The sequence below is a fragment of the Capra hircus genome, chromosome 26 (genome assembly GCF_001704415.2).
Source record: "Capra hircus breed San Clemente chromosome 26, ASM170441v1, whole genome shotgun sequence".
NCBI lineage: Eukaryota > Metazoa > Chordata > Mammalia > Artiodactyla > Bovidae > Capra > Capra hircus.
In genome coordinates, this window is record NC_030833.1 from 27,534,706 (window position 1) to 27,558,006 (window position 23,301).

General features: G+C 52.5%; 1 protein-coding gene across 4 annotated transcripts in view; it reads left to right on the forward strand.

Moving 5' to 3' along the window:
* The window catches only part of SH3PXD2A (SH3 and PX domains 2A), a 255,942-nt gene that overhangs the window by 189,385 nt on the left and 43,256 nt on the right, over positions 1-23,301 (forward strand). For 3 of the 4 annotated variants that reach the window (XM_018041254.1, XM_018041252.1, XM_018041253.1), the window contains one exon: positions 3,737-3,868. In XM_018041254.1, coding sequence (XP_017896743.1) covers positions 3,737-3,868 — 132 coding nt within the window. Of the gene's footprint in view, positions 1-2,691; positions 2,885-3,736; positions 3,869-23,301 lie in introns of those variants that run through there. The other variant, XM_018041255.1, reaches the window with a different exon arrangement.

Consider the following 23,301-nt stretch of genomic DNA (forward strand, 5'->3'; position numbering starts at 1 on the left):
CTCCCCCTCCCTCGGGCTGACTCCCTCAGCCCCCGATTTTCCAGGCCTGGGCTGGGAGGCGATCCAGAGCGGCCTCTGTAGGATGACATCACCCAGAGGCCCGCCTGCCGAGTGGTTTCTCATCCGGATACCTGCTCCCAGCTCACACCCGCCCGGGCAGCCCTAAGAGGCAACACCCTAAGAGGCAGATGCCAGAGAGAGTGAGCAAGGGGCTTGCGTGTGCTGGGGGGGTGAGGGTGGGGGGGCCAGCCAGGAAGACAGAGTGTCTGTCTGTGTGTTCATCTGTTTGTCCCCTAACCTGCGGGCCACTGCCTGTCTTCAGCGCTCTGAAATGCCTGGAGAACATTTTCTTAACTTTTCTACCTGTGTCCCAGAGTGTCAAGTCTTCAGAAAGCTCAGGCCAGTTTTCCAAGGGGTGGGGTGGAGGTGGGAGCAGCGTGTGGATTTTTCCCCTCTTTGAAAGCTAGCCTCAGATTTCCTTGGCTTGGATTAAAGTGAGTCTCTCCATTCCCCGGCACCCTGCTTACCCTCTCAAACAGCTTTTGGCCTCAAACCCATGACTCCTCACTTCTCCCAGCCTCTGTTTCCCCATCTCCCCTTTTCTGCCTTCCAGAATTTGTAGTTTCTCCAAATTTTGGAGGTGAGGCCCTGCTTGGTGTATCTGTATTGGCTCAAAGCAAGCCGTTAAATCGCCTTGTTCATCCATCTGCTCATTCATTCACTCATTTTCCCCAACAGTTACAGAGTCCCTACCCACAGTGGGCACTGTGGATCTGGTCAGTAGGCACCGCAGTGGAGAAGAATCCCACACTCCAGTCTCCATTGTTGTTGTTCTCTAAGTCATGTCTGACCCCATGAACTGCAGCACACCAAGCTTCCCTGTCCTTCACTCTCTCCCGTGAGCTTGCTCAAATTCAGTAAGCACTATTTGCCGAGCGTGTAGGGGTTGGATGAGGCAGAGGCCCTCCTCAGGAGCAGTGGCACATGCAGGGCAGAAGGCAGGACATGAGCAGCAGTGTCAGGTGGGCCCAGGGGTTCGATCCCAGCTGTGTGACCTTGAGAAAATTGCCTCATGAGCCCTAGTCTGCCTGTGTGTGAAACAGGACGCTAACACGTGCCTACTCTTGGGTCCTTCTGAGGCTCCGCTGAGACAGCAATGTGATCTCTGCTAGGGGGGCATCCCGAGTGGGCACTAAGGAAGGCTTCCTGTTGATGGTCAGCATCATCTGGGCTCTTGGGGCTTTGGAGCTCTCTAACCAGCTGGAGAACTCCCATCTTCTCTTTGTACCTTGAGTTTTCCTCTCCCACAAACTGGCAAGGGAGCCTCTGTGTCCCACAGGCTGGGGACTGGCCCTTTTTGTGTGGGGTGCCCTGCCAGCAACCCCCCTCCCCTCCGGGGACACAGTGGAAAGTGGTCTCTGCCAGCCCCATGCCCAGCGCTGCCTCTGTCCGGCTGGTTGGCAGGGGCAGGCACAGAGGCTGGCCCCATTCGAATGCAGAGCCAGGCCGGCCCTGCTGCCCAGCTGTTGGTTGCATTCCGGCCTGAAACCCAATCCTGGCTTTGGAGGGGCCTGGGGTAGTGCGTGTGCATAGCCATGTGGCAGGCCTCAGCTGGGACAGGGTCCCTCCTGCTTCCCCAAAGGGCTGAGAGGGGGCAGCAGGGTCCTCACCTCAGGGGAGAAAACTGGCAGGGGGGGTGGATTTCTTTCCCCAACATCGCCCGCTGCCCTCGGTTGGATGGAGCCTCTCGGAGAACCACAGGTTGTAGGGCAGGGGTCTTAAAAAAACTAGCTGAGACCAATTAAATCAGCTTCTCTGGGGATGGGGCTCGGGCATCCGTGTTTTTAAGGAGCTCCCCAGATCTTATGGCATCAAGTTGAGGTTCATTTTGAGGAGAATGGGATGTCTGGAAACAAATCAGGAGCAGTTCTGTAACAGAAAAAGACAGGCTTGAACTTAAAACACGGAGTGAATTTGGTTCTCTCCATGAAGGCTGTGTGGGCTGGCTCAAGCCTCTGCTCTGGGTCTCTGAGGTGTCCTTTGTGAAATGGGAAGGTAATAAGATTGTTGTGAGGATAAAAATGCAACAGGGTACGTGCCTGGCATAGAATATTTGCCAAGTTAGACTCAGGCATGTGGGGAATGTAACTGCAGGCTGAAGCACCAAGGGGGCCGTGTGGAGCCCGAGGACCCTCTCAGCCATTTCTATAGCCAGGCTGGTGGTGTGAAGCCCCCAGCTTTTCAGGAGATTGGTAGATGTGTGGGGCAGTAGACACGTAGTTTAAGACATATACTAGGAGTTCCCTTTTCGAGGGAGATCAGAGGGGAGGGGTCTGGGAAAGCTTCCTGTAGGAGGTGACCAGTGGGCCTCTGGTTCTTGGATCCTTTCAGCTCCTAGCCGGTCACGTGTGGTCTTAGGTGCTTAGTTCCTCCCCACTCCACCCTAGTGATGACGACAGTGAGGTGCAGAGAGGTTTTAGCTGGACATTCAATGCCATACAGCCAGTAAGCTGGGATGCACGGGGTCTGTCCACCTTCCAGCCCGGTGTTTGCTTAATGCCTGTTGCACTGGTCCAGTGCCTACCAGTCCAGTGAGCTGCTGCTCGCTCCAAGACACCTCCGGCCTGCTGCCCTCCTCCCCCTGAGCCCCACCTTCTGACCCCTCAAGCTCCTGAAACTGCCAGGAGAGGGCGGCGGGAGGCTTCCGGGAGCCTGACCACAAGCCCCAGCAGAGCTTAAAAGCAGAGGGATGCTGCGTTGGTCTCCATGTGGCTGGAGGGCGGCAGCCAGGCCAGACGATGCCCCGACGGGAAGCGGGGCTGGAGGCGACAGCCTGAAGCCAGTCCCTGGGCGCCAGGCCCGTGGGCTCGGTGGCCACGCCTTGGTGAGCCCGAGGGGCAAGAGTGGAGCCGAACTTGAGGAAAAGTTGGCGGGGGGCGGGCTGGGCTCTCCAGCGGCGGCGCTGGCGCTGGGACTTTCTTCTTGGGTTTCAAGTAAACAGTCTCAGCCCTCCTCCCCCTCCCCTGCCTCCACCCCCGGCTCCTCATTCGATGGGTCTCATGTGTTTCTATTTAAGGGCTGCGAGTAAACCCCAGTGATTGGCGGCCTCAAACCCTCTTGACTTCTCGCCTGGGCCCGGCCGTGGAGCCGTCCTCTCCCGCTCTCTCCCTCTCCCTCCCGAGGGGAGGACTGCTGACTCTTTCTCTGGGTTTACAGGGGTTGGGGAGAGGCCCCGAGCCCTCCTCCTCGCCTGGCCTTTCCTCTTTCCTCTACTCCAGAATCAGCCCCCATGGGCCGCCAGCCCGCCTGCCCGCGGCCCTCCCCTCGCACCCCTGTGGCCGAGGGGTCTGGAGAGACCACGTCCACCCCGGGCCTCTCCTCCGACTCCCTCCGCCTTGTGCTGGACCGTGATTAGTTCCTTGCAGCCACGGGCTTTTTCCCTCTGCATCCCCTCCGCCTCTGTCTCATCTCTGCCTGTCTCTCCCTGCTCCCCGCCCCCTCCGCTGCCCCCTGGCTCCCCATGTCCCCCGGTCCCCGCGGCGCAGCGGGCCGGTGTGGGGTCCTGCTATATGGCCTGTCCTTGGGGCCCGGCGAGCTGCGAGCCCTGGCTGCGGGCAGCCTCTCCAAGCGGCGCTGGCGACCGAGCAGCCTCCCCCGAGGCCGATGGACAGGGGGCGCCCCGGCCGCGGGGCCATGGCCGGCCGCTGGCTCACCGCGTGCTTTCTGCCCTCGCCAGGTGCCGACACCAACGCCGAACCCATGATCCTGGAACAGTACGTGGTGGTGTCCAACTATAAGAAGCAGGAGAACTCGGAGCTGAGCCTCCAGGCCGGGGAGGTGGTAGATGTCATCGAGAAGAACGAGAGCGGTGAGTGCCCGGCTGGCTGGCCAGCCCCGAGACCGGGAACCCGGCTGGTTTTTGTTCCCCTCCTCCTCCCCCACCTCTGCAGCTATACGTTATTTCCATCTGGCGGGGAGAGGGCTGAGGAGGCTGAAGTTTCCCCTGTTGGTTTGGGCTGCAGGCCAGCAGTTTGCCTGGTGGTGGAAGAATGTCTCCATCGCTCGGGGTAATTAACTGGCTTGTGTTAATGCAAGGCCAGGGTGGCAGCACGGGCACCACTGTCCAGCCCGTGTGCAGGGACCCTGTGCCCTCCAAGGCCAAGGGGCAGACAGTGCCCAGCTCGGGGGCATCCTACAGCATCTTTTCCCTTGGGGCCATATTCCAGGCTGGGGACGAGGCAGGGGTGGAAGAACCCGGCTGGCTGGTGGGACAGGCAGGCCATGACGTCACTGTGGGGTCCAGGGTCCTCAGGCAGGTTGTCTGAGGAAAGGCCAGGCCTGTGAAGGTTGGCTGGTGTCTGAGCTGACTGCCCCCTGCTGAGCTGGGAAGGGGGCCCAGACAGGGGGATGAAGTCAGGTCCTGGGGCCAGGGAGGGTCCCACAGCAGCCGCCCTGTCATTGGGAACTGAGGCTTTGTCCTGTCTGGGCCAGGCAGATTGGCTGTCCGGGGGGCTGCCAATTCCCAGGTTTTCACCGAGTGGGCCTCAGTGCCTCACCAGCAGGAGTCTCTCAGGGGGAGTGAGGAGGGCCTGAGTCCATCAGTCTGAGGTGCAGGCCTGTGTGACGCCCTGCAGGGCTCGGGGTAAACTCTGGCCCAGGACACCCATCGTCAGTTTGCTGGTGACCTGCTGGCACTTGAGTTGGTTCCTGGGGTGCTCTGTTTTGGTTTCGGTTTGCTGTGGGGGAAGGCCCCCGCGCCGTGCTTGTGTTGGAGCCTCTCTGAGTTGTGTTTGGAGGACACTCCCAGAGAGGAGGGGCCTGCTCTTCTTTCCCTGTTCCACTCTATTCTTCCCAGTGTTTTAAGCTCCGACAGGAAGACGGGCCAAAGGACGTCTGTGCCCACTCTATATAGAGAAAAACTGAGGCACGGAAAAACTGAGGGAAGTGAGACACCTGAAGTCAAAAACAGAACAGGAATGTTCTTGGGCCCCTGGTTCATGTGCCTAAGAGCAGCAGGTAGTGAAGTAGCAGTAAAGATACTGAGGAAATCCCAGCAGGCCTCCTGGGGCAGGTGAGGTTATGTTCCTGATGCAGGAGGCTTGGGACTGTGCTAAGAACAGGGCTGTGACGCCAACATAGACCTGACTCATGGCCCTCCCTGTGTGGAATCTTCAGAGTTTGTTCCCCTCCAAGAGGTCAGGCTCTGCCATTGTATCTGGAGTCATCACTGCCGTGGTTGGCAGCCGTTGTCCCCACCCAACTGTCCCCAGGGTAAGGCCTGGGCCCTTCACCGCAGGTGCCCACACTGGTCCCCTTCCTGCATGGCGTGGCTTTCGGCCTTTGTCACAGTACCAGCCCCACCTCCCCACCCCACAGAAGCTGCATGTCTGAGGGGCCGGCTCGGGAACCCTAAGCACCTCAAGACCCAGAGAAAGGGCTCTCTGCTGGTGGGATTGGAGACACCCACTGAGGAGGTAGAGAGATGTTTGTTTGGGGGTGTGGCCCAAAGGAAGGTGTGTCGGCTTTTCCATATAAAGTCAGGGCTGCTCAGAAATAGATTTCTGGCTTAGGGACCCTCTTGCCTCATGGCACCAGTGCAGCTCTATGTCTATATGGGGAGCAGTGAGCCCCCATGCCCCTGGGTACCAGCCGCTGGCCAGGATGGCTGCAGAGGAGACCCCCCGCCACCCACTAAAGGCAGTCAGCCTGTTATCAGACTCCTTGGTTCCCTTTGCCCTGTCACCCCACATCCAGTACCCTGCCTGGGAGTGGAGGAGGGAGCTCCTTGACAAAGTGGGGCTTCTGCAGCAAACCTACAAGGGACTCCTCTAGTCCCTGATGGCTGTCTGAGGGGCTCAGGCAGCCTGACTCCCCAGAGCAGCCCAGTCGGCACTCTGACCCTCTGAGGGAGCTGCCCTCCCTAGAAGTGCAGTTCTGCCCACCACCCACCTGCAGGGTGACTTTAGGTTCCTTCCTCCCTCTGGGCCTCTGCTGCCCCTTCTGTGAAATGGAGACAGCCTCGTGGGTGCTCAGAAACAGGGCCTGGAGTGGGTGCTCAGAAACAGGGCCTGGAGCAGATGACCTCCCCAAGCCTGCTTCACAGCTGGGAGATCCCACAGGGCCCTGGGTGTCAGGTAGACAGAGCCTCCCTGAACTTGGCCTTCCCACTTCCCTAGACTTCATGTCTCTCCCCTTGGTGAATGCAAGGACCTTGGAGTGCTGTGTCCACCACACAAAGCCACACTGTCTGTTGCCTTCCGAAACAAGGAGCCCTCCTGCAGGGTAAAACCAGCTTAACCGGAGAGACTGAGTGGGTGAAGAGGAGAAAGGTGGAGGGCCAACTGTACATCCTCGGGAGAGTGGTTTCCCAGTTCAAGGAGTTGGATGGCTGACGGTGGGGGAGGGGCGATGTGTTGTGCATCCTGCAAACTGGCTTTGGAAGGAGTGGTGAGGCTCTTGAACTCTGGGACAAAGAGTCAATTGTGCCGCCTTTGACCTTAGGACTGGTGGGCGTCGTGAGGCATTTCCACTCAAATTGTTGGGGCAGCAGCTCCAGTTAGCACCACCCTGCCCCCTGGGGGCTGGCCTTGCCCTCTGGGAGCCAGGACTCTTCCTGTATCCCTTTCTTACTTGGCTGAAAGCTCCTTGAATAGGGTGTCTGCAGAGGAACCCAGCCATCTCTGTCTCTACTCACTCGGCAGAACCCTCTGGAAGGGACCACAGCCTCCAGGGGATTTTGGATGTGTGGTTGTGCCCATACTCTGTAATCTCATTCATCTAAAGAGAGATGTGTCTGGAAGGCATTTCAGAGTCAGTGAATAGTAAACACAGGTCAGGCCATGCACTGCACATGCATCATCTTACTGGATTCATGGAACAGCCCTGTGTGGTAGAAGGCACTTTAAGCCCTTTGTGTCTGAAGTAACAGGTTAAGAGGTTAAGTCATTTTCCTAAAGTCCCAACAGCTGAGATCTCTCCCTTCTCCAGAGGAAGTGGGGGGAGGGTGAGAATGGGCTGATCCCAGGAGGGATCATCACTGAGTTGGCGATGCTGCAGGTCAAGGACAGACATGGCCTGGCTGAGATGATGACAAGGCTCCCTGGAGCATTGTTGCAGGGGAATGGCTGTGTGCCTCCTTCCAGCGTGGTGCTCATTGGTAGTGGGAATTCTTGTTGTTAATTGTCAGTTGGAGCTTGGGGATAAGTCACAGCTAAGAGGATCTGAGAAGGGTGGTGAATTCCCAACACCAAAGACAAGCATATTCTGGGGAATGCAAGTGGATAGATGTCAAAGACGCCCACAGTGGTGGGACTTGAGTGGCTTCAGGGAAAATTTTTTGATTAACAGTGGGCCTGGGGCCCAGCCAGAAAAGGACTCTCTTTCTCCACTGATCTACAGGGACAAATATAGCAGAAAGACTCAGCAGTTTCATTAGATTTGCCAGCCATTTTTGTCTTATCCTTGAAAAGCCGTCCACCCTTGACGTAAACAGCAATGCCTGAGATGCTGCCTTTGTAGGACAGTCTTACGCCTCAAAGACCACATTGGCTTTACCTTCCAGCAGGCAAAATCTGGTCTGACTTCTGGCAGAATCTTGATGGCAGTTGCTCTGGTTTCTGTGTTAAGCAAAGCTGCCTCCAACTTTCCAGGATGGTTTCCTTCTCTCAGGACTAGGAGCCAGCCAGGGGATGTGGGGATATGAGTCAGCAGATGCTCATGTTTTTTTCCTGATCCAGCTTTCCTACCCTGAGTGTTTGCTTCTTTCCTGGCACTAGTGTCATAACCTTGGGAGATATTATACAATACTTCCTTGGAGGCGTGTAGCTATAGGACTAAGGTAAAAGTATTGTATTGGCAAGAAATTTTCTTGCTCAAATTTTGAGCTCCTGGTCCATACAGGTGAGACATTGTATAGGTGAGAAAACTAAGCCTTGGGGAGTTTGAGAATCTTCAGTCCCCTCCACATGCTTTAGTCCCAATTGAGTAGTGAGCAGAGGACAGACACCCACTCAGACTTACTCAAGAGTTTACTGAAAGGATTCGGGAAAATCTCACCAGAACCCAAGGATGGGAAGGACACCCCAGCCTCACAAGGACTGGGAACCAGAAGGCTGGCAGGAGACAAAGCAGCTACCCTTCTCCCTCTCTTGGGTACCAGGTGGATTGAAAGCCCAGCTGTGATCTCCTAACTGCAGACCCGGCTTCCTTCTCTTCCTGTTCACTCGTTACAGTGGCCCATTCACCTGATGTTCCCTTGTCAGGACCAGATTTTTCAGTCAAGATAATAGACATCAACTGAGGATGGTCTCTGGTTCTACAGGCTCAAACTTTGAAGCTTGAATCTGATTGGTTCCTGGCCAGCCAATGGATTGGCAGACTTTGGATCAAGTGCCCAACTCTGGGCCAATCAGCTGTGTCCAGGAGAAATGTCATAGGGTATAAACATGGCTGCCTTTCCAACCTGTTTATCAGTGGCTTGGAGTACATGTTTTAAAGAAAAGAGATATAGGGAGGTAAATTATCTGAAAACATGTTAGCTGCATCTATTTTACTTATTTAATGGTTGTGTGTATTAGAGAGAGCGAAAAACCAGGAGTCTGAATGTTAGGTTTAAATCTAATGCTACCCTAACGGTGTGATATAAGCAGGAATTCATTTCCTCCTGAGTATAAGAGAACAGTGATACATACTACATGGGGTTTTTTTTTTTTCTCCCATGAAATGTAACCATTTATTATTTGACAAATATCTTTATCAATAAGCCAAACTAATAAGCTTTCCTCTCATATTTGTATGTCCTAATGATTATTTTTTGTCAAAAATGATGCATTCTTCAGCCATATATTTTGTGAGTTGGAATCTTCTTAACACTGAAGATGTGCCTGTTCTGTTCTTTAGATACTTCTTCATGAACACTGTTATAACTGGTTCTACATAGGCTTTTTGTAAGTGAGACATACACTGTATATACTCTTCACTTATCCATTTATTTCACAGTTCTTGAATACCTCTTGTGTCCCAGGCTCTATGCTGGTTACATGTATACCCATACAGTTCCTGCCTTTATGGAGTTTAAACTCTGATGCCAGCATGCTGGGTACTTAATGAGTGGACTGTATTGTGAGATTGGGCTACTTCTGCAGATTTTCTGATGTCTTAAATGGACTTCTTCTATATATCCTCTATGTCTTTTAGTTAGACTCTGTGCTTACTAAGGAGCCAGCTGATTAGTAATTCATATTGCCAATCTGCTCTTGAAAAGATGTCCAAATAAAGATAGGATAGGCTGTTTCTAGAAGGACAGGTTTCTTGCAGTCTGCATTACAGATAAGTGAACTAATACTCTTAACTGTGCAGCAGCCTTTTAAGAGTTTGGTTCTGGTGAGTGAGCCATATTTGGTTGTGGTAACTGGCTGCCATGAGGTCCTGTCCCAGCTGACAGAAAGCCTTGATCTCCGACACACTTCTCTTCCTAAGTACAACACATGCATGTTTCTGCTATGTCAGCCTGATCAGCAATTCCAAAGTCCATGCTGCCCCAAGGCTGTCTCTGGGGGGCAGTTGTTGCCCACTTCATAAAGCTGGCTGGAAGGCAAGGGGCCATCGAGCATCAGTCAGGAACAGAAGTGAGCATTCTGATCCCATCTGGGGCCCCTCAGCCCAGCTTTAGTCACCCTGGCTGGAGATGGTTCTGAGAATAAGATTGCACGATAGCCTAGCAATGGAAAGTATGGGTTCAACTTAGATAAGCCTGGTTTTAATCTTGATTTGGTTCTTGATTTAGGACTTACTAGTGGTGAGCTTACTCCTTGGAAGAAAAGTTAGGACCAACCTAGATAGCATATTCAAAAGCAGAGACATTACTTTGCCAACAAAGGTCCATCTAGTCAAGGCTATGGTTTTTCCAGTGGTCATGTTATGGATGTGAGAGTTGGGCTGTGAAGAAGGCTGAGCGCCGAAGAATGGATGCTTTTGAACTGTGGTGTTGGAGAAGACTCTTGAGAGTCCCTTGGACTGCAAGGAGATCCAACCAGTCCATTCTGAAAGAGATCAACCCTGGGATTTCTTTGGAAGGAATGATGCTAAAGCTGAAACTCCAGTACTTTGGCCACCTCATGCGAAGACTTGACTCATTGGAAAGGACTGTGGTGCTGGGAGGGATTGGAGGCAGGAGGAGAAGGGGACGACCAAGGATGAGATGGCTGGATGGCATCACGGACTCGATGGACATGAGTCTGAGTGAACTCCAGGAGATGGTGATGGACAGGGAGGCCTGGCGTGCTGCGATTCATGGGGTCGCAAAGAGTCGGACACGACTGAGTTCCTAAACTGACCTGAACTGAGTGGTGAGCCTGGGAAGTTACCTGAATGTTCTAAGTAAACTTCAGTCTCCTTGCCTGCAAAATGGTGCTAATTGTACTCATAGCTGTGGGGTTAGTATGTGCTTGTTCAAGAGGAATTAAGTGCTCAGTACATGATAGCTGTTGGTGGCTGTGTCCCTGGTGGCTCAGCAGTAAAGACTTCTCTTGCAGTGAAGGAGACACAGCTTCGATCCCCTAGTCGAGAAGATCCCCTGAAGAAGGGAATGACAGCCTACTCCAGAATTCTTACCTGGGAAGAGCCTGGTGGCTTACAGTCTGTGGGGTTGCAAGAGTAGGACACAACTTAACAACTAAGGCGCCACCACTACATGACTTTAAGATGGCTGGACTGGGGCAGCTCGGCCACCAACTGACCTTGGAACACACAGCTAGTCAGTTGCCCTCTTGCGGCGTCACTTTCTCACCTGGCTAGAAAACAGGTTGCACTTCACAGTGTCTGAGGATTCTCTCAGCCCTGATGGTTTGTGAGGTAGGTACGAGAGAGGGAGCTTGCTATGGGGCATGGCAGCAGGAGACCATGCTGGAGACCTGAGTGTCCCTCTGGAGCCTTGGCTTGGCAGCTGTTCTTGGCCCCGTCTGTGTGTCAGGAAGAGTTGGAGTCAGAATCCTCTTGGTGACCCAGGAGTAGACCTCATGGGATCGGGGCTTCATGCAAAGGCTGGGGAGAGGAGAGGCCCACCTGTGATACCCCATGCTGGCTGTCACTCAGTGGCTCTGTGGCATGCACAAAGCTGATGGGCTGGGAGCGGCGTCTAGCATAGTTGGGAAAGGCTGCCTCGAGGAGTTGGAGGCATTGAGCTAGGCCTTGAAGAAAGTGGGGATAGATAGGAGATGGGGGCATAGATAGGAGAGAGGGGGCATAGGTAGGAGAGAGGGGAAGGAATTCTTGAGCCATGTGAGTGGAATGCCAGGTGGAAGGCAGAGCCCGTTGGGGCTAAGATGGGAAGGCAGGTGTACAGTTGCCCCAGGAGGTAAGGCTTGATGAAGAAAGCGGAAGGTAGCCAGCAGCGGGTGGGGAGGCAGGGTGGGGCCACGGAAAATAGGTGAGCAGAAGAGGGACCTGAGAATAGGAGTATTTGAAGCAAGCGGTCCCGGCTGTGGGGAGGCAAATGGTGGGGAGAGGTGTGTCCAGGACTGGAGGGCTGGAAATAGATCTTCCCTCGAGCTAGATCTACACTGGCTGTTGTCAGGGAGGCATCCAGGGGCTCTCCAGCACTAAGGGCTGCCAGCCAGCTGGGCGCTCCCTGTCTCACCTCCATCTGTTCAGGTTGGGCAAGTGGAGTGGCCAGTCACCCTGACCTCACATTGGCTTTGTGGACCGATCACGTCCCACAGCCTTTCCTTGAGCAGACATTTCTGAACAAAAGATGTGGATCCGTGGTGACCTCGGAAACCCAGCTGAAGTGCCAGAGTGACACCAGCTCATCCCAGCCTCAGCCCCACAGCAACACCTAGCTACCCACATTTTGTAGGGGAGTGGAGCAGAGAAGAAAGCAAGATCGCACTGAGTCCTCTCACCCGCATCTCAAAGGCTGCTTTCCTGGGTTTGAACAGCAAAGGACCAGTTGAACCACACACTGCCCAGAGCCCAGCAAGGCCAGTCTTCAGGTGCTCGGTCATCACTGTGTCCATACTACTTGGCTAAGTTCCAGACTGGTGCTCAGAGGTGACAGAGGCCAACAGAGTCCCACACTTACAGGGCTTACATGTGCTAGAGAAGCAGTCATGTGTGAAAAAATAAGTCTAGGTTTTGGTAAGTGCAGTGCAGGAAATAAACGGGCACTATGATAACGATTAATCAGAGGAAGGAGGTAGGTAGCGTGTGGCTGGGAAAGGCCTCTCTGAAGAGGTGCCAGTGGAGCTGAGAACGCTTGGAGCTTAGAGAATGGAGGAAGAATTAGAAGCAAGGCACTCTGGGGGAGAGGCGGTGAGTGAGGGCAGAGGAGGAGGAGGAGCCATGTGGTAGCAGGCCAAGGCATGCTGTTCTAGGGGGAGTGACCACCACTCCCCTGGTGGGGGTCTTGCGGTGCGGCCAGTGAGTGACTTCACTGCCCCTGCTCCCCAGACATATCCTGGCCTGGATGCCCGGGGAATGGGCAACGCTGGAGACCCTCTGTCCACCCCCAACACACACACACACACACACACACACACACACACCCCAACACACACACACACACCCCAACACACACACACACACACCCCCGGGCTTTGTCTCCAGGAGAAGTGACAGTCCTGCTGAAGTGCAAGAAAAAGACCCCTCCGCAGCTTTCCTGTGTTCTTAAATTAAAACAGACTTCACTGTAGTGCTTTCTGGGATATAATTTGTTAGGGACCTCGGAGAATTTGAGTTGAAAAATTGCTACCCCTTGTTCTTACCCCCAGAGTGCCTTGCTTCTAATTCTTCCTCCATTCTCCAAGCTCCAAGCATTCTCAGCTCCACCAGCACCTCTTCAGAGAGGCTTTTCCCAGCCACACTCTATCACCTCCTTCCTCTGATTAATCATTATCATAGTGCCTGTTTACTTCCTGCAGTTGGGCTTTTAGTAATCACTCTGGTGGTAGATGTGAGGTTTGCCCGACTAGCCGCTCTCATCTCTCTCAGCATCTTTTCAGATTCTGTGATCTCATTCTCTGGGTTCCCGATGCTGACCTGGACTCCCTGGCCTCACTGTGGAGGAACAGCAGGGTGACCCAGTTAGCCCAGTTGGGAAGCCTGGTGGAAGCCAGTGTTCACTGGGAGCTGAGCTGTCAAGAAGGTGTCAGGAAGTGGAGAGAAGCTTCTGGCTCATGTAACCCCCAACTTCATGTTTGGAACATGCTTTATAGAGCTCTCAGGAGGGGGGTTTCATTTAATTGTCTCAGCCCTGGCTCCACGTTCCCTTCTTAGTCAGGCACCTCTCAGCCTCAGGCTAAAATGCGTCTGCCTGCTTGAGCTGTTCTTGGGCTAGATGGTGGGGAAATGGCCCAGGCATCGTGAGAGGTGAGAGAAAGCCAGACTTGGAGGAGGAGTCTGCCAGGGACTGTCCACGAAGTGAGCGAACCATGAGTGGGTCTCTGAGCCAATGTGCTGTGATTGCAGGGCCCTCTCTCCTGTTCTGTCTGGCCTGTCGGCATTGCCACGGGCCACCCTTGGATCCCTGTGTCCCAGAACCTTAGTGTTTAAGGGATATCCTAAGTGCTCTAAAGCCTGTGTGTCTGTTCTCTGGGGAAGACTCATCTGGGGAAGAGGGGGTGATCGGGGATGTCAAGGCCTCCTGGGGAGCAAGTGACCACTTATGCCAGCTAGTAGTGGATTTGGGACATTTTTCAAGGTGACCTCTGTATGAATCAGAATAATGTTTTATAAGATATAAAACCCTGTGTTTGTATAACACCTTGGAAAGAAGAATGGCAGATGTTGGCATCTGCTCCTTTTCAGGTGGAAATTGAAGCCCAGAGTGGGTCAGTGACTTGCCCAGAGGTTGCATAGCTGGGAGGTGGGGCCCAGGCTGCCATACTACTTATCCAGTGCTGTTTATCCAGGGTTGAGAGATCTGGATGTTTGCATTTCTCTTCCTTGTGGATTTTACTTCTTTGAAAAGCCAAGCCCCAGAGCTCTCTGCTGTGTGAATTCTCCAGGCCACAGAGAGCAGGAGAGCAGAGGTCAGTCCCGCTGAAGCCCCAGCTGGGGTAGGAGCAAGGCCAAGGCGTGGGGTGGAGGGAATATGAAAGGGAAGGGATGCTTGCTGGCCCGGTTTCCTGCAGAAGAGTTGTGAGTGTTCTGGCATTTGGTTCAGCCAGGTCCATGAGGTGGGGCTGGACTGGATGGGTGGATGGGGTCAAGGGTGCTTGTGGTCTCCCTGGAGATCTGCTTACCAGGACTGAGGGTGTGAGGGCTGAGCCTGAACTGTGCCTGAGCCATGCTTGCCAGGACCCCATCCTACTCTGCCGTCCCTTTGTCAGAATAAACAGACCTACCCTGGCCCCTTCCCCAACCCCTCATGACCCAGTGAAGAGCTCCATCCCACCTCCTTCCCCTCAGTGGTCTCAGCACTGCCTGAATGACCTCTTATATGCAAGGACTGCCTCCGTAGGATGTGGTTTGTTCATTCAGTCCACACACATGGGGCGTCTACTGTGTGCCCAGCTCTGGGTGCAGCAGTTGACAAGAAGCAGTCATCCCTGTCTTCCCCATAAACGGTATTCTAGGGCTTTCTCTTCCCTCAGGGTAAAGGCCTGGATGCAGTCAGTCTATCATATTGACAATGCACCTCCATGTGTGAGGCAGAAAGCCCAGTGCCGCTGGGGCCAGTGTTACTGAGGGGCTGGGAGGGTGGGACCGTAAGGCACGGTCTGCTCCAGGTTCAAAGATGGGGCAGCACCTGGGGTGGGTGGTCATGGCTGGAGGAAGCAGGCCATGAACAAGGAGCTGAAGGAGGAAAGTGCTCTGAGCTGAGTAAACAGCATGTGTGAAAGTATGGCGGTGGCACGGACGAGGGGGATCTGGCCAGGCTCTGGGGCTGCCGGAGAGGAGACGTCCCCTAAGTGATAAACAGGCCAAGGGGACGTAGTAAGGGTCTCAAGGGCCTCAAATGTCAGGAGAAAGAGACATTTCTGACCATCTGCCCAAACCTCCCTTTGACGAAGGAGGAATGGAGGCCTGACGTCATTTGCCCAGTGACCCATGGAGTTTGTGGCAGGTCTGCTGCATGGGCCAGGGACCGCAGGTGCCAAGGTAGCTGTCTCTGAGGCACACTGGCATCTCCTGGCACCTTTGAGGCCTCACTGCCCAGCCACTCATGGACTGGGGCCCAGCCTGTGCCCCAAGTGGAGGAGGAGGTGACCGTGCTCTTCAGCTCCCCACCCTGGACCCCTCAGCCTGGTCCTACAGCTGGAGCCAGGACACAGCGAGCAGAGGCAGGCCCAAGAGGAAGACCTCTTTCCTTGTATCCTCCCCAACCACCTGCACTCACACAGGCTCATTTTTCAGACAAGGTGCTGTCCCCCCAGCAAGGTCATCTTCAGATGCCTCGGCGTGAAGGCAAACACCCCGTTTCAGCAACACCACTTCTCGGGACCCAGGTGGGGCTATCCCACTGGCTGGCTGTGTTCCCTGGCAACCCCCATTCCCCCCCACACACCGCTGCTCCAGCCCAAAGTGCTGCCTTCCCCATCCCTTAGGTCCCTCCCTCCCCGCAGGAAGGTGGTGGGGTCTCTGTTGAGGTTGGCCGGGCCTCCACTCCTGGTGTTTCTGGACACTCTGTCTTTTCTTATTTGTTTTCTGTACTTCTAACCGGCACCCTCACAAAAGCCCCAGCCTCCTCTCTGCTCAGCAGGCTCACCATCTTTTGACTGAGGCAGAATGTTGAGCTGCTGCAATCAGGACAGCCCGGGACCTCGTCCCTGCACCAGTGACTGCGGTGTTGGCCACAGGCCTCCCCCCGCCCGCCCCTACCCCCAGCCTGGCCAAGTGACCTCCTGGCACCTGGGGTGGGGGGCTTTCTGCCAATTCCAGCCACCTGCTTCTTGCTCAAGGCATTGGGTCAGCAGGTTGCCACTTGGCACCATGCTCAGGGTGTCATCTCAGTGGGCAGAGCACCATGTGCCCTCGTGGGAGGAACAACAAGCTTTATATAAAAGTCAATCTCAGTCAGTCTAGGTTCCAAGTTGAACCACCCACTAACCAGGTGATCTCAGGCAAGCTGCTCTTCCTTCTGAGCATCACCTTTCCTCACCTGTGGTTAGGAGTGAAGACAGTGGGCACGGCTGCTTTCCAGACACCAGGCACCCCTGTTCCCCATGACCATTGTGCTTTTACCAAGCCAGGCAGGAAGCAGGCCATTCATCTCCATAGTGCCAGGACTCCTGAGATCCCCTCTAAGCCATGGGGCTCCAAAAAAAAAGGCCAGTTTCAGCTTAGAGGGAGCAAGCAAGGGGAATCTGACCATGTTGGCAACTTTCAGCCAGCTCTCCAAGCAGCCAAATGGGTCATTGGCTACAAACATTCCTGGGTTTGTAATGATGATCACAGGGCCCGTGGGCTCCTGGACACCTTTGGAATGGGCTTTGTGAGGCCAAATGCTCCACAGATTAAATTTCCGGAGAAAGAACAGCTGAGAAATAGTCTCGAGCTTTGCTAAGCCACTTCTGTGCTATGACAGTAAAAGGGGTGTGTGTGTGTTCCCCACTGATACAAGGGCGGGGAGGCAAAGGAGGAAGATTGTCCGCTCATGAGCCTCCCTCTCTCCTTTAATTTGCATCAGCCAATGAGGCAGCTGGTGCTGCTGTATTTTCCAGGCTGGTGCTGGTAACAGAAGGAAGATGATTAGTGTTGTGGAATTTCATGGTAGGGGTTAGGGGTGGCTTCTCCCCTCCCCTTTTAAAATAAAGTGATGTTTTGAAGAGTTGCCCTGGGGAACTGCTGAAAGCAGAGTGGCTGAAAGACGCTTTTGGTCATGTCAGACGAGAACAAGATTATCCAAGTGAACGAGGGTGTCTGTCCCCGTCAGCCGTGCTGTGGGGCTCCAGGGCCCTTCTGCCAGAAAGCAAGCAAGGGTCTGTAATCACAAACAGGCCGGGATCAGTTACCACCAGAAGTATTACTTTGGACTCTTGGCTTTGAAGGGGAAGAATGCAGTTTTCCTTGCCCCTCCTCCCCCGTCCTTCTCAAGTTAAACGAGATCTGTGAAATAGATCGCTCTGGGACTTAAAAAGAGAGGCCAAAATTCAAGCCAGTGCAGAGTCCTGAAGGCCCAGCACAGGAGGCTTCCACCAGCCTCCACTTGTCTGAGGGCAGGGGTTTGCCTAGCCCAGTTCATTTTGCGGTGATGAATTAGAGAAGTCCATTTCCCCTCAGTCTTTCTTGTCTACCTGGGGCATCCTTGCCTCCGTCTTGCCCACCATCCAAGTGTCTTGACCCTTCTGCATGTTTAAGCTGGTGTTTTCTGCACATCCACTATGTACCTAGCACAGTGGGGTGGGGGTATAATGAAAATGGCTTAGCACATTGGAGCAGACTCTGACCAGCCTGTAAAGATAACAAAACAATGGGGCTCTCACCCCTCGTGGCCGCACCTAGCCCTGGGAAGCCCCTCCCCTTGCCTCATCCAGCACCCCTTTGGCAAGAACCAGATCAACTCCTTCACACTTGGGTGTAAATAATACTGCGCCAGGAGTACTGGCGCTGACGGGTGTGCTTCCCCTGGCCTTGGTAGTGGGAGCAAGACCAGAACCCCTTGCCAGCAGAGCTGTGACGTTTGAGCTACTAGTCTGCCCTGTTCACGAATGTTTTCGCTTATTCGCCATTCCCCTTAAACAACATTACTTCATTGTGTTTCACGAAGAGTTTATTTGAGCACACTTAAGACCTTCATCATTTTATTAAAATTGTTCCTAAGTGACGTTGTTTTTTCACTTTATTGCTTCATATTTAAAAAGGCGAAACATTCCTAGTTATAGCAGCTGTCCCACGTCTCTGAAAGCTGTCCCTCCCAGATGCCAATCAAAACTAATCCCTTTTGAAGAATTAATATGCCTTTATGGATTTATTTCTCAATGTATATTTCCAATATACTTCTAACTTCCATGACTGACTTTTGAGTTTAAGATAAGGATTGTAGTTGACTGCTGCCTGGAGGACAGAGAGGAAGGCAGCCTGCTCAGCAGGGCTTCGCACTGGGGGAGGGAGCAGCCAGGGCCCCTGCTGTGGTGCCTCCCCAATGAAGGCTTCACTCCACCCCTGCTTCCACTCCAGTCCTGTGTCCCTGGTCTCACTACACAGCTGACACAAACTTCCCTCTTTGGACTCAAAAGGCCTCCACTTTTGTTGGGGCCAGAGTATTTCATCAGTGCTGATATAGTAGCTAGGAGGAAAATTCTGGCCTGCCCTCCATACCCTGATCTCTCAGCCCCCAGGGGGCCATACCTCCACTGCCTGGATGGATTCAGAGCCAGGTTTGCTTGGAACTCTGATCCAGAAACCAGGACAGAGAACAGGGTTTGAGATACCCACATTCTAGGCTAAGGGACAGGCCAGGGTTGGGGAACAGGAGCTGATGATGATATTGCTCACTTCCTGGGGAGTGAAGTTAGAGCCTGCCATGGCCGAGGGCTCAGACTCAGCTGTGCTGAGTTGGGCCTGCCAGGCAAAGACATATTTAAGGGGGGTTGGGAGTGCAGAACTCTTCAAGGCCCACTTCAACACCCAGACATCTGTTCCATCCAGGCCCTCCACCTTAGAACCACTTCTAGAACAGTCTCTCCTCAAGGGCTCTGTGGTGGTGGGATGACCTTATAGAAGCCAGGAGGGCAGGCTCGGTCAGTGACTTCCTAGCGCCCTCTCTGTCTCTCTGCCATAAGGTACCAGAATCTTGCTGCTGACTGTGGTGGGGTGTAGATCATAGGCAGGTTCTCAAAGTGCATGTGTTAGTCGCTCAGTCATGTCTGATTCTTTGTGACCCGCATGGGTTATAGCCCACCAGTCTCCTCTGTCCGTGGAATTTTCCAGGCAAGAATACTGGAGTGGGTTACCATTCCCTTCTACAGGGGATCCTCCCAACCCAGGGATTGAGTTAGGGTCTCCTGCATTGCAGGCAGATTCTTTACCATCTGAGCCACTAGGGAAGCCCATTCAGAGTCGGGAGAACCAAACCATGCAATTAAGTTGAGTGTGTAGTCGGGGGCTAGAGATGAGGCATTGATTGACTCATCCCCCAGCTTATCTCCTGCTGTGTGCCACACAATGAGGCACAGAGATCATCAAGGACACTTGATCCCCAGTGGAGCCTTCAGCCTCAAGGGAAAGGAGGGGCCTGGGATTGCTGGTGTACAAGGGGGCAGGGTGGTAACTCTGCAGACTCCTCCCCTTAGGGGTTGGGGGCTGAGGCACCAGAGAGTGACAGGGCAGAAATGGAAAATGTCCTTGATTGGTGCCCACGGATGTCAGTCACTACGGACTGACCAATCACTGTAACTGGTGAGACTAGAATGAGACAGTTGGCCCCAGGCAGTCTCTGAGTCAACTGAACTAGGGGTGTGGCCTTTTCTCCTTGGATTGGGATAGGAGCTGTGAAAGTGAAGTCGCTCAGTCAGTGTCCGACTCTGCGAGCCCATGGACTGTAGCCCACCAGGCTCCTCTGTCCGTGGGATTTTTCCAGGCAGAAATACTGGAGTGGGTCGCCATTTCCTCCTCCAGGGGATCTTGCCGACCCAGGGATTGAACCCACATCTCCTGCACTGGCAGGCTGATTCTTTACCGCTGAGCCCGTGGGAAGCCTGACTCAAAGAGAAAACTTGCCTAAATTACACAAACCCGACTAGGGCTCAGGATGGTCATCCCAGGCCCAGGGTATTCCAGCCTCAACTGAAACCTAGTTGTGCTCTTTGGAGACCATTGATGTCAGAAACTCTGGGAAAGGCGGGAAGGGAATGGTTGAAGCTGCTCCTGCATATCAAACAGTGAGCCAAACACCTTCCATTGGTGTAGTCACCACCCTTGCCTGTAAAGCCCAGGTGGCAGGACTTCTGCTTCATAGGTAGGAAGGCCAGAGAGTTCAGATAGCTGGCTTCTTCCCTGTACACTCTGCTGCCTCTTGGTCAATCTCCTGCAGTTCCCTCGGGCAGAAGCGCCATGGTGGGGCAGCTGTTTCCTCTGAGGGTAGGATGCAGCAGGGCTCTGGGGCTGCCCTTTCCAGAGGCGCCCCCATGAGCTGCACCCACAGTGGAAGAGGGCAGTGCGTTCCCTGAGTGAGACCCCATGGCTCCAAGAGTCCCCGTGGAAGCCTGCAGCCAGCCCATGAAACTGCTTTGAATTTGAAGGGGCTGTGACAGAACGTGGTCCACTGGAGAAGGGAATGGCGAACCACTTCGGTATTCTTGCCTTGAGAACCCCATGAATAGTGTGAAAAGGCAAAATGATAGGATACTGAAAGAGGAACTCCCCAGGTCAGTAGGTGCCCAACATGCTACTGGAGATCAGTGGAGAAATAACTCCAGAAAGAATGAAGGGATGGAGCCAAAGCAAAAACAATACCCAGCTGTGGATGTGACTGGTGACAGAAGCAAGGTCCAATGCTGTAAAGAGCAATATTGCATAGGAACCTGGAATGTAAGGTCCATGAATCAAGGCAAATTGGAAGTGGTCAAACAAGAGATGGCAAGAGTGAACGTTGACATTCTAGGAATCAGCAAACTAAAATTGACTGAAATGGGTGAATTTAACTCAGATGACCATTATATCTACTACTGCGGGCAGGAATCCCTCAGAAGAAATAGAGTAGCCATCATGGTCAACAAGAGTCCAAAACGCAGTACTTGGATGCAGTCTCAAAAACGACAGAATGATCTCTGTTCGTTTCCAAGGCAAACCATTCAATATCACGGTAATCCAAGTCTATGCCCCAACCAGTAACGCTGAAGAAGCTGAAGTTGAACAGTTCTATGAAAACCTACAAGACCTTTTAGAATTAACACCCAAAAAAGATGTCCTTTTCATTATAGGGGACTGGAATGCAAAAGTAGGAAGTCAAGAAACACCTGGAGTAACAGGAAAATTTGGCCTTGGAATGTGGAATGAAGCAGGGCAAAGACTAATAGAGTTTTGCCAAGAAAATGCACTGGTCATAGCAAACACCCTCTTCCAACAACACAAAAGAAGACTCTACACATGGACATCACCAGATGGTCAACACCGAAATCAGATTGATTATATTCTTTGCAGCCAAAGATGGAGAAGCTCTATACAGTCAACAAAAACAAGACCAGGAGCTGACTGTGGCTCAGATCATGAACTCCTTATTACCAAATTCATACTTAAATTGAAGAAAGTGGGGGAAAACCACTAGACCATTCAGGTATGACCTAAATCAAATCCCTCATGATTATACAGTGAGAAATAGATTTAAGGGCCTAGATCTGATAGATAGAGTGCCTGATGAACTATGGAATGAGGTTCATGACACTGTACAGGAGACAGGGATCAAGACCATCCTCATGGAAAAGAAATGCAAAAAAGCAAAATGGCTGTCTGGGGAGGCCTTACGAATAGCTGTGAAAAGAAGAGAGGCGAAAAACAAAGGAGAAAAGGAAAGATATAAGCATCTGAATGCAGAGTTCCAAAGAACAGCAAGAAGAGATAAGAAAGCCTTCTTCAGTGACCAGTGCAAAGAAACAGAGGAAAACAACATATTGGGAAAGACTAGAGATCTCTTCAAGAAAATTAGAGATACCAAGGGAACATTTCATGCAAAGATGGGCTCGATAAAGGACAGAAATGGTATGGACCTAACAGAAGCAGAAGATATTAAGAAGAGGTGGCAAGAATACACAGAAGAACTGTACAAAAAAGACCTTCACGACCCAGATAATCACGATGGTGTGATCACTCATCTAGAGTCAGACATCCTGGAATGTGAAGTCAAGTGGGCCTTAGAAAGCATCACTACGAACAAAGCTAGTGGAGGTGATGGAATTCCAGTGGAGCTATTTCAAATCCTGAAAGATGATGCCGTGAAAGTGCTGCACTCAATATGCCAGCAAATTTGGAAAACTCAGCAGTGCCCGCAGGACTGGCAAAGGTCAGTTTTCATTCCAATTTCAAAGAAAGGAAATGCCAAAGAATGCTCAAACTACCGCACAATTGCACTCATCTCACACACTAGTAAAGTAATGCTCAAAATTCTCCAAGCCAGGCTTCAGCAATACGTGAACCGTGAACTCCCTGATGTTCAAGCTGGTTTTAGAAAAGGCAGAGGAACCAGAGATCAAATTGCCAACATCCGCTAGATCATGGAAAAAGCAAGAGGGTTCCAGAAAAACATCTATTTCTGCTTTATTGACTATGCCAAAGCCTTTGACTGTGTGGATCACAATAAACTGTGGAAAATTCTTTAAGAGATGGGAATACCAGACCACCTGACCTGCCTCTTGAGAAATCTGTATGCAGGTCAGGAAGCAACAGTTAGAACTGGACATGGAACAACAGACTGGTTCCAAATAGGAAACGGAGTACGTCAAGGCTGTATATTGTCACCCTGCTTATTTAACTTCTATGCAGAGTACATCATGAGAAACGCTGGACTGGAAGAAACACAAGCTGGAATCAAGATTGCTGGGAGAAATATCAATAACCTCAGATATGCAGATGACACCACCCTTATGGCAGAAAGTGAAGAGGAAATAAAAAGCCTCTTGATGAAAGTGAAAGAGGAAAGTGAAAAAGTTGGCTTAAAGCTCAACATTCAGAAAACGAAGATCATGGCATCTGGTCCCATCACTTAATGGGAAATAGATGGGGAAACAGTGGAAACAGGGTCAGACTTTATTTTTTTGGGCTCGAAAATCACTGCAGATGGTGATTGCAGCCATGAAATTTAAAGACGCTTACTCCTTGGAAGTTATGACCAACCTAGATAGCATATTCAAAAGCAGAGACATTACTTTGCCAACTAAGGTCTGTCTAGTCAAGGCTATGGTTTTTCCAGTGGTCATGTATGGATATGAGAGTTGGACTGTGAAGAAGGCTGAGCACTGAAGAACGGATGCTTTTGAACTGTGGTGTTGGAGAAGACTCTTGAGAGTCCCTTGGACTGCAAGGAGATCCAACCAGTCCATTCTGAAGGAGATCAGCCCTGGGATTTCTTTGGAAGGAATGATGCTGAAGCTGAAACTTCAGTACTTTGGCCACCTCATGCGAAGAGTTGACTCATTGGAAAAGACTCTGATGCTGGGAGGGATTGCGGGCAAGAGGAGAAGGGGACGACCGAGGTGAGATGGCTGGATGGCATCACTGACTCAATGGACGTGAGTCTGAGTGAACTCCGGGAGATGGTGATGGACAGGGAGGCCTGGCGTGTTGCAGTTCATGGGATCTCAGAGTCGGACACGACTGAGCGACTGAACTGAACTGAACTTGGTTCATAGAATTCCCTCTGCATTCTTC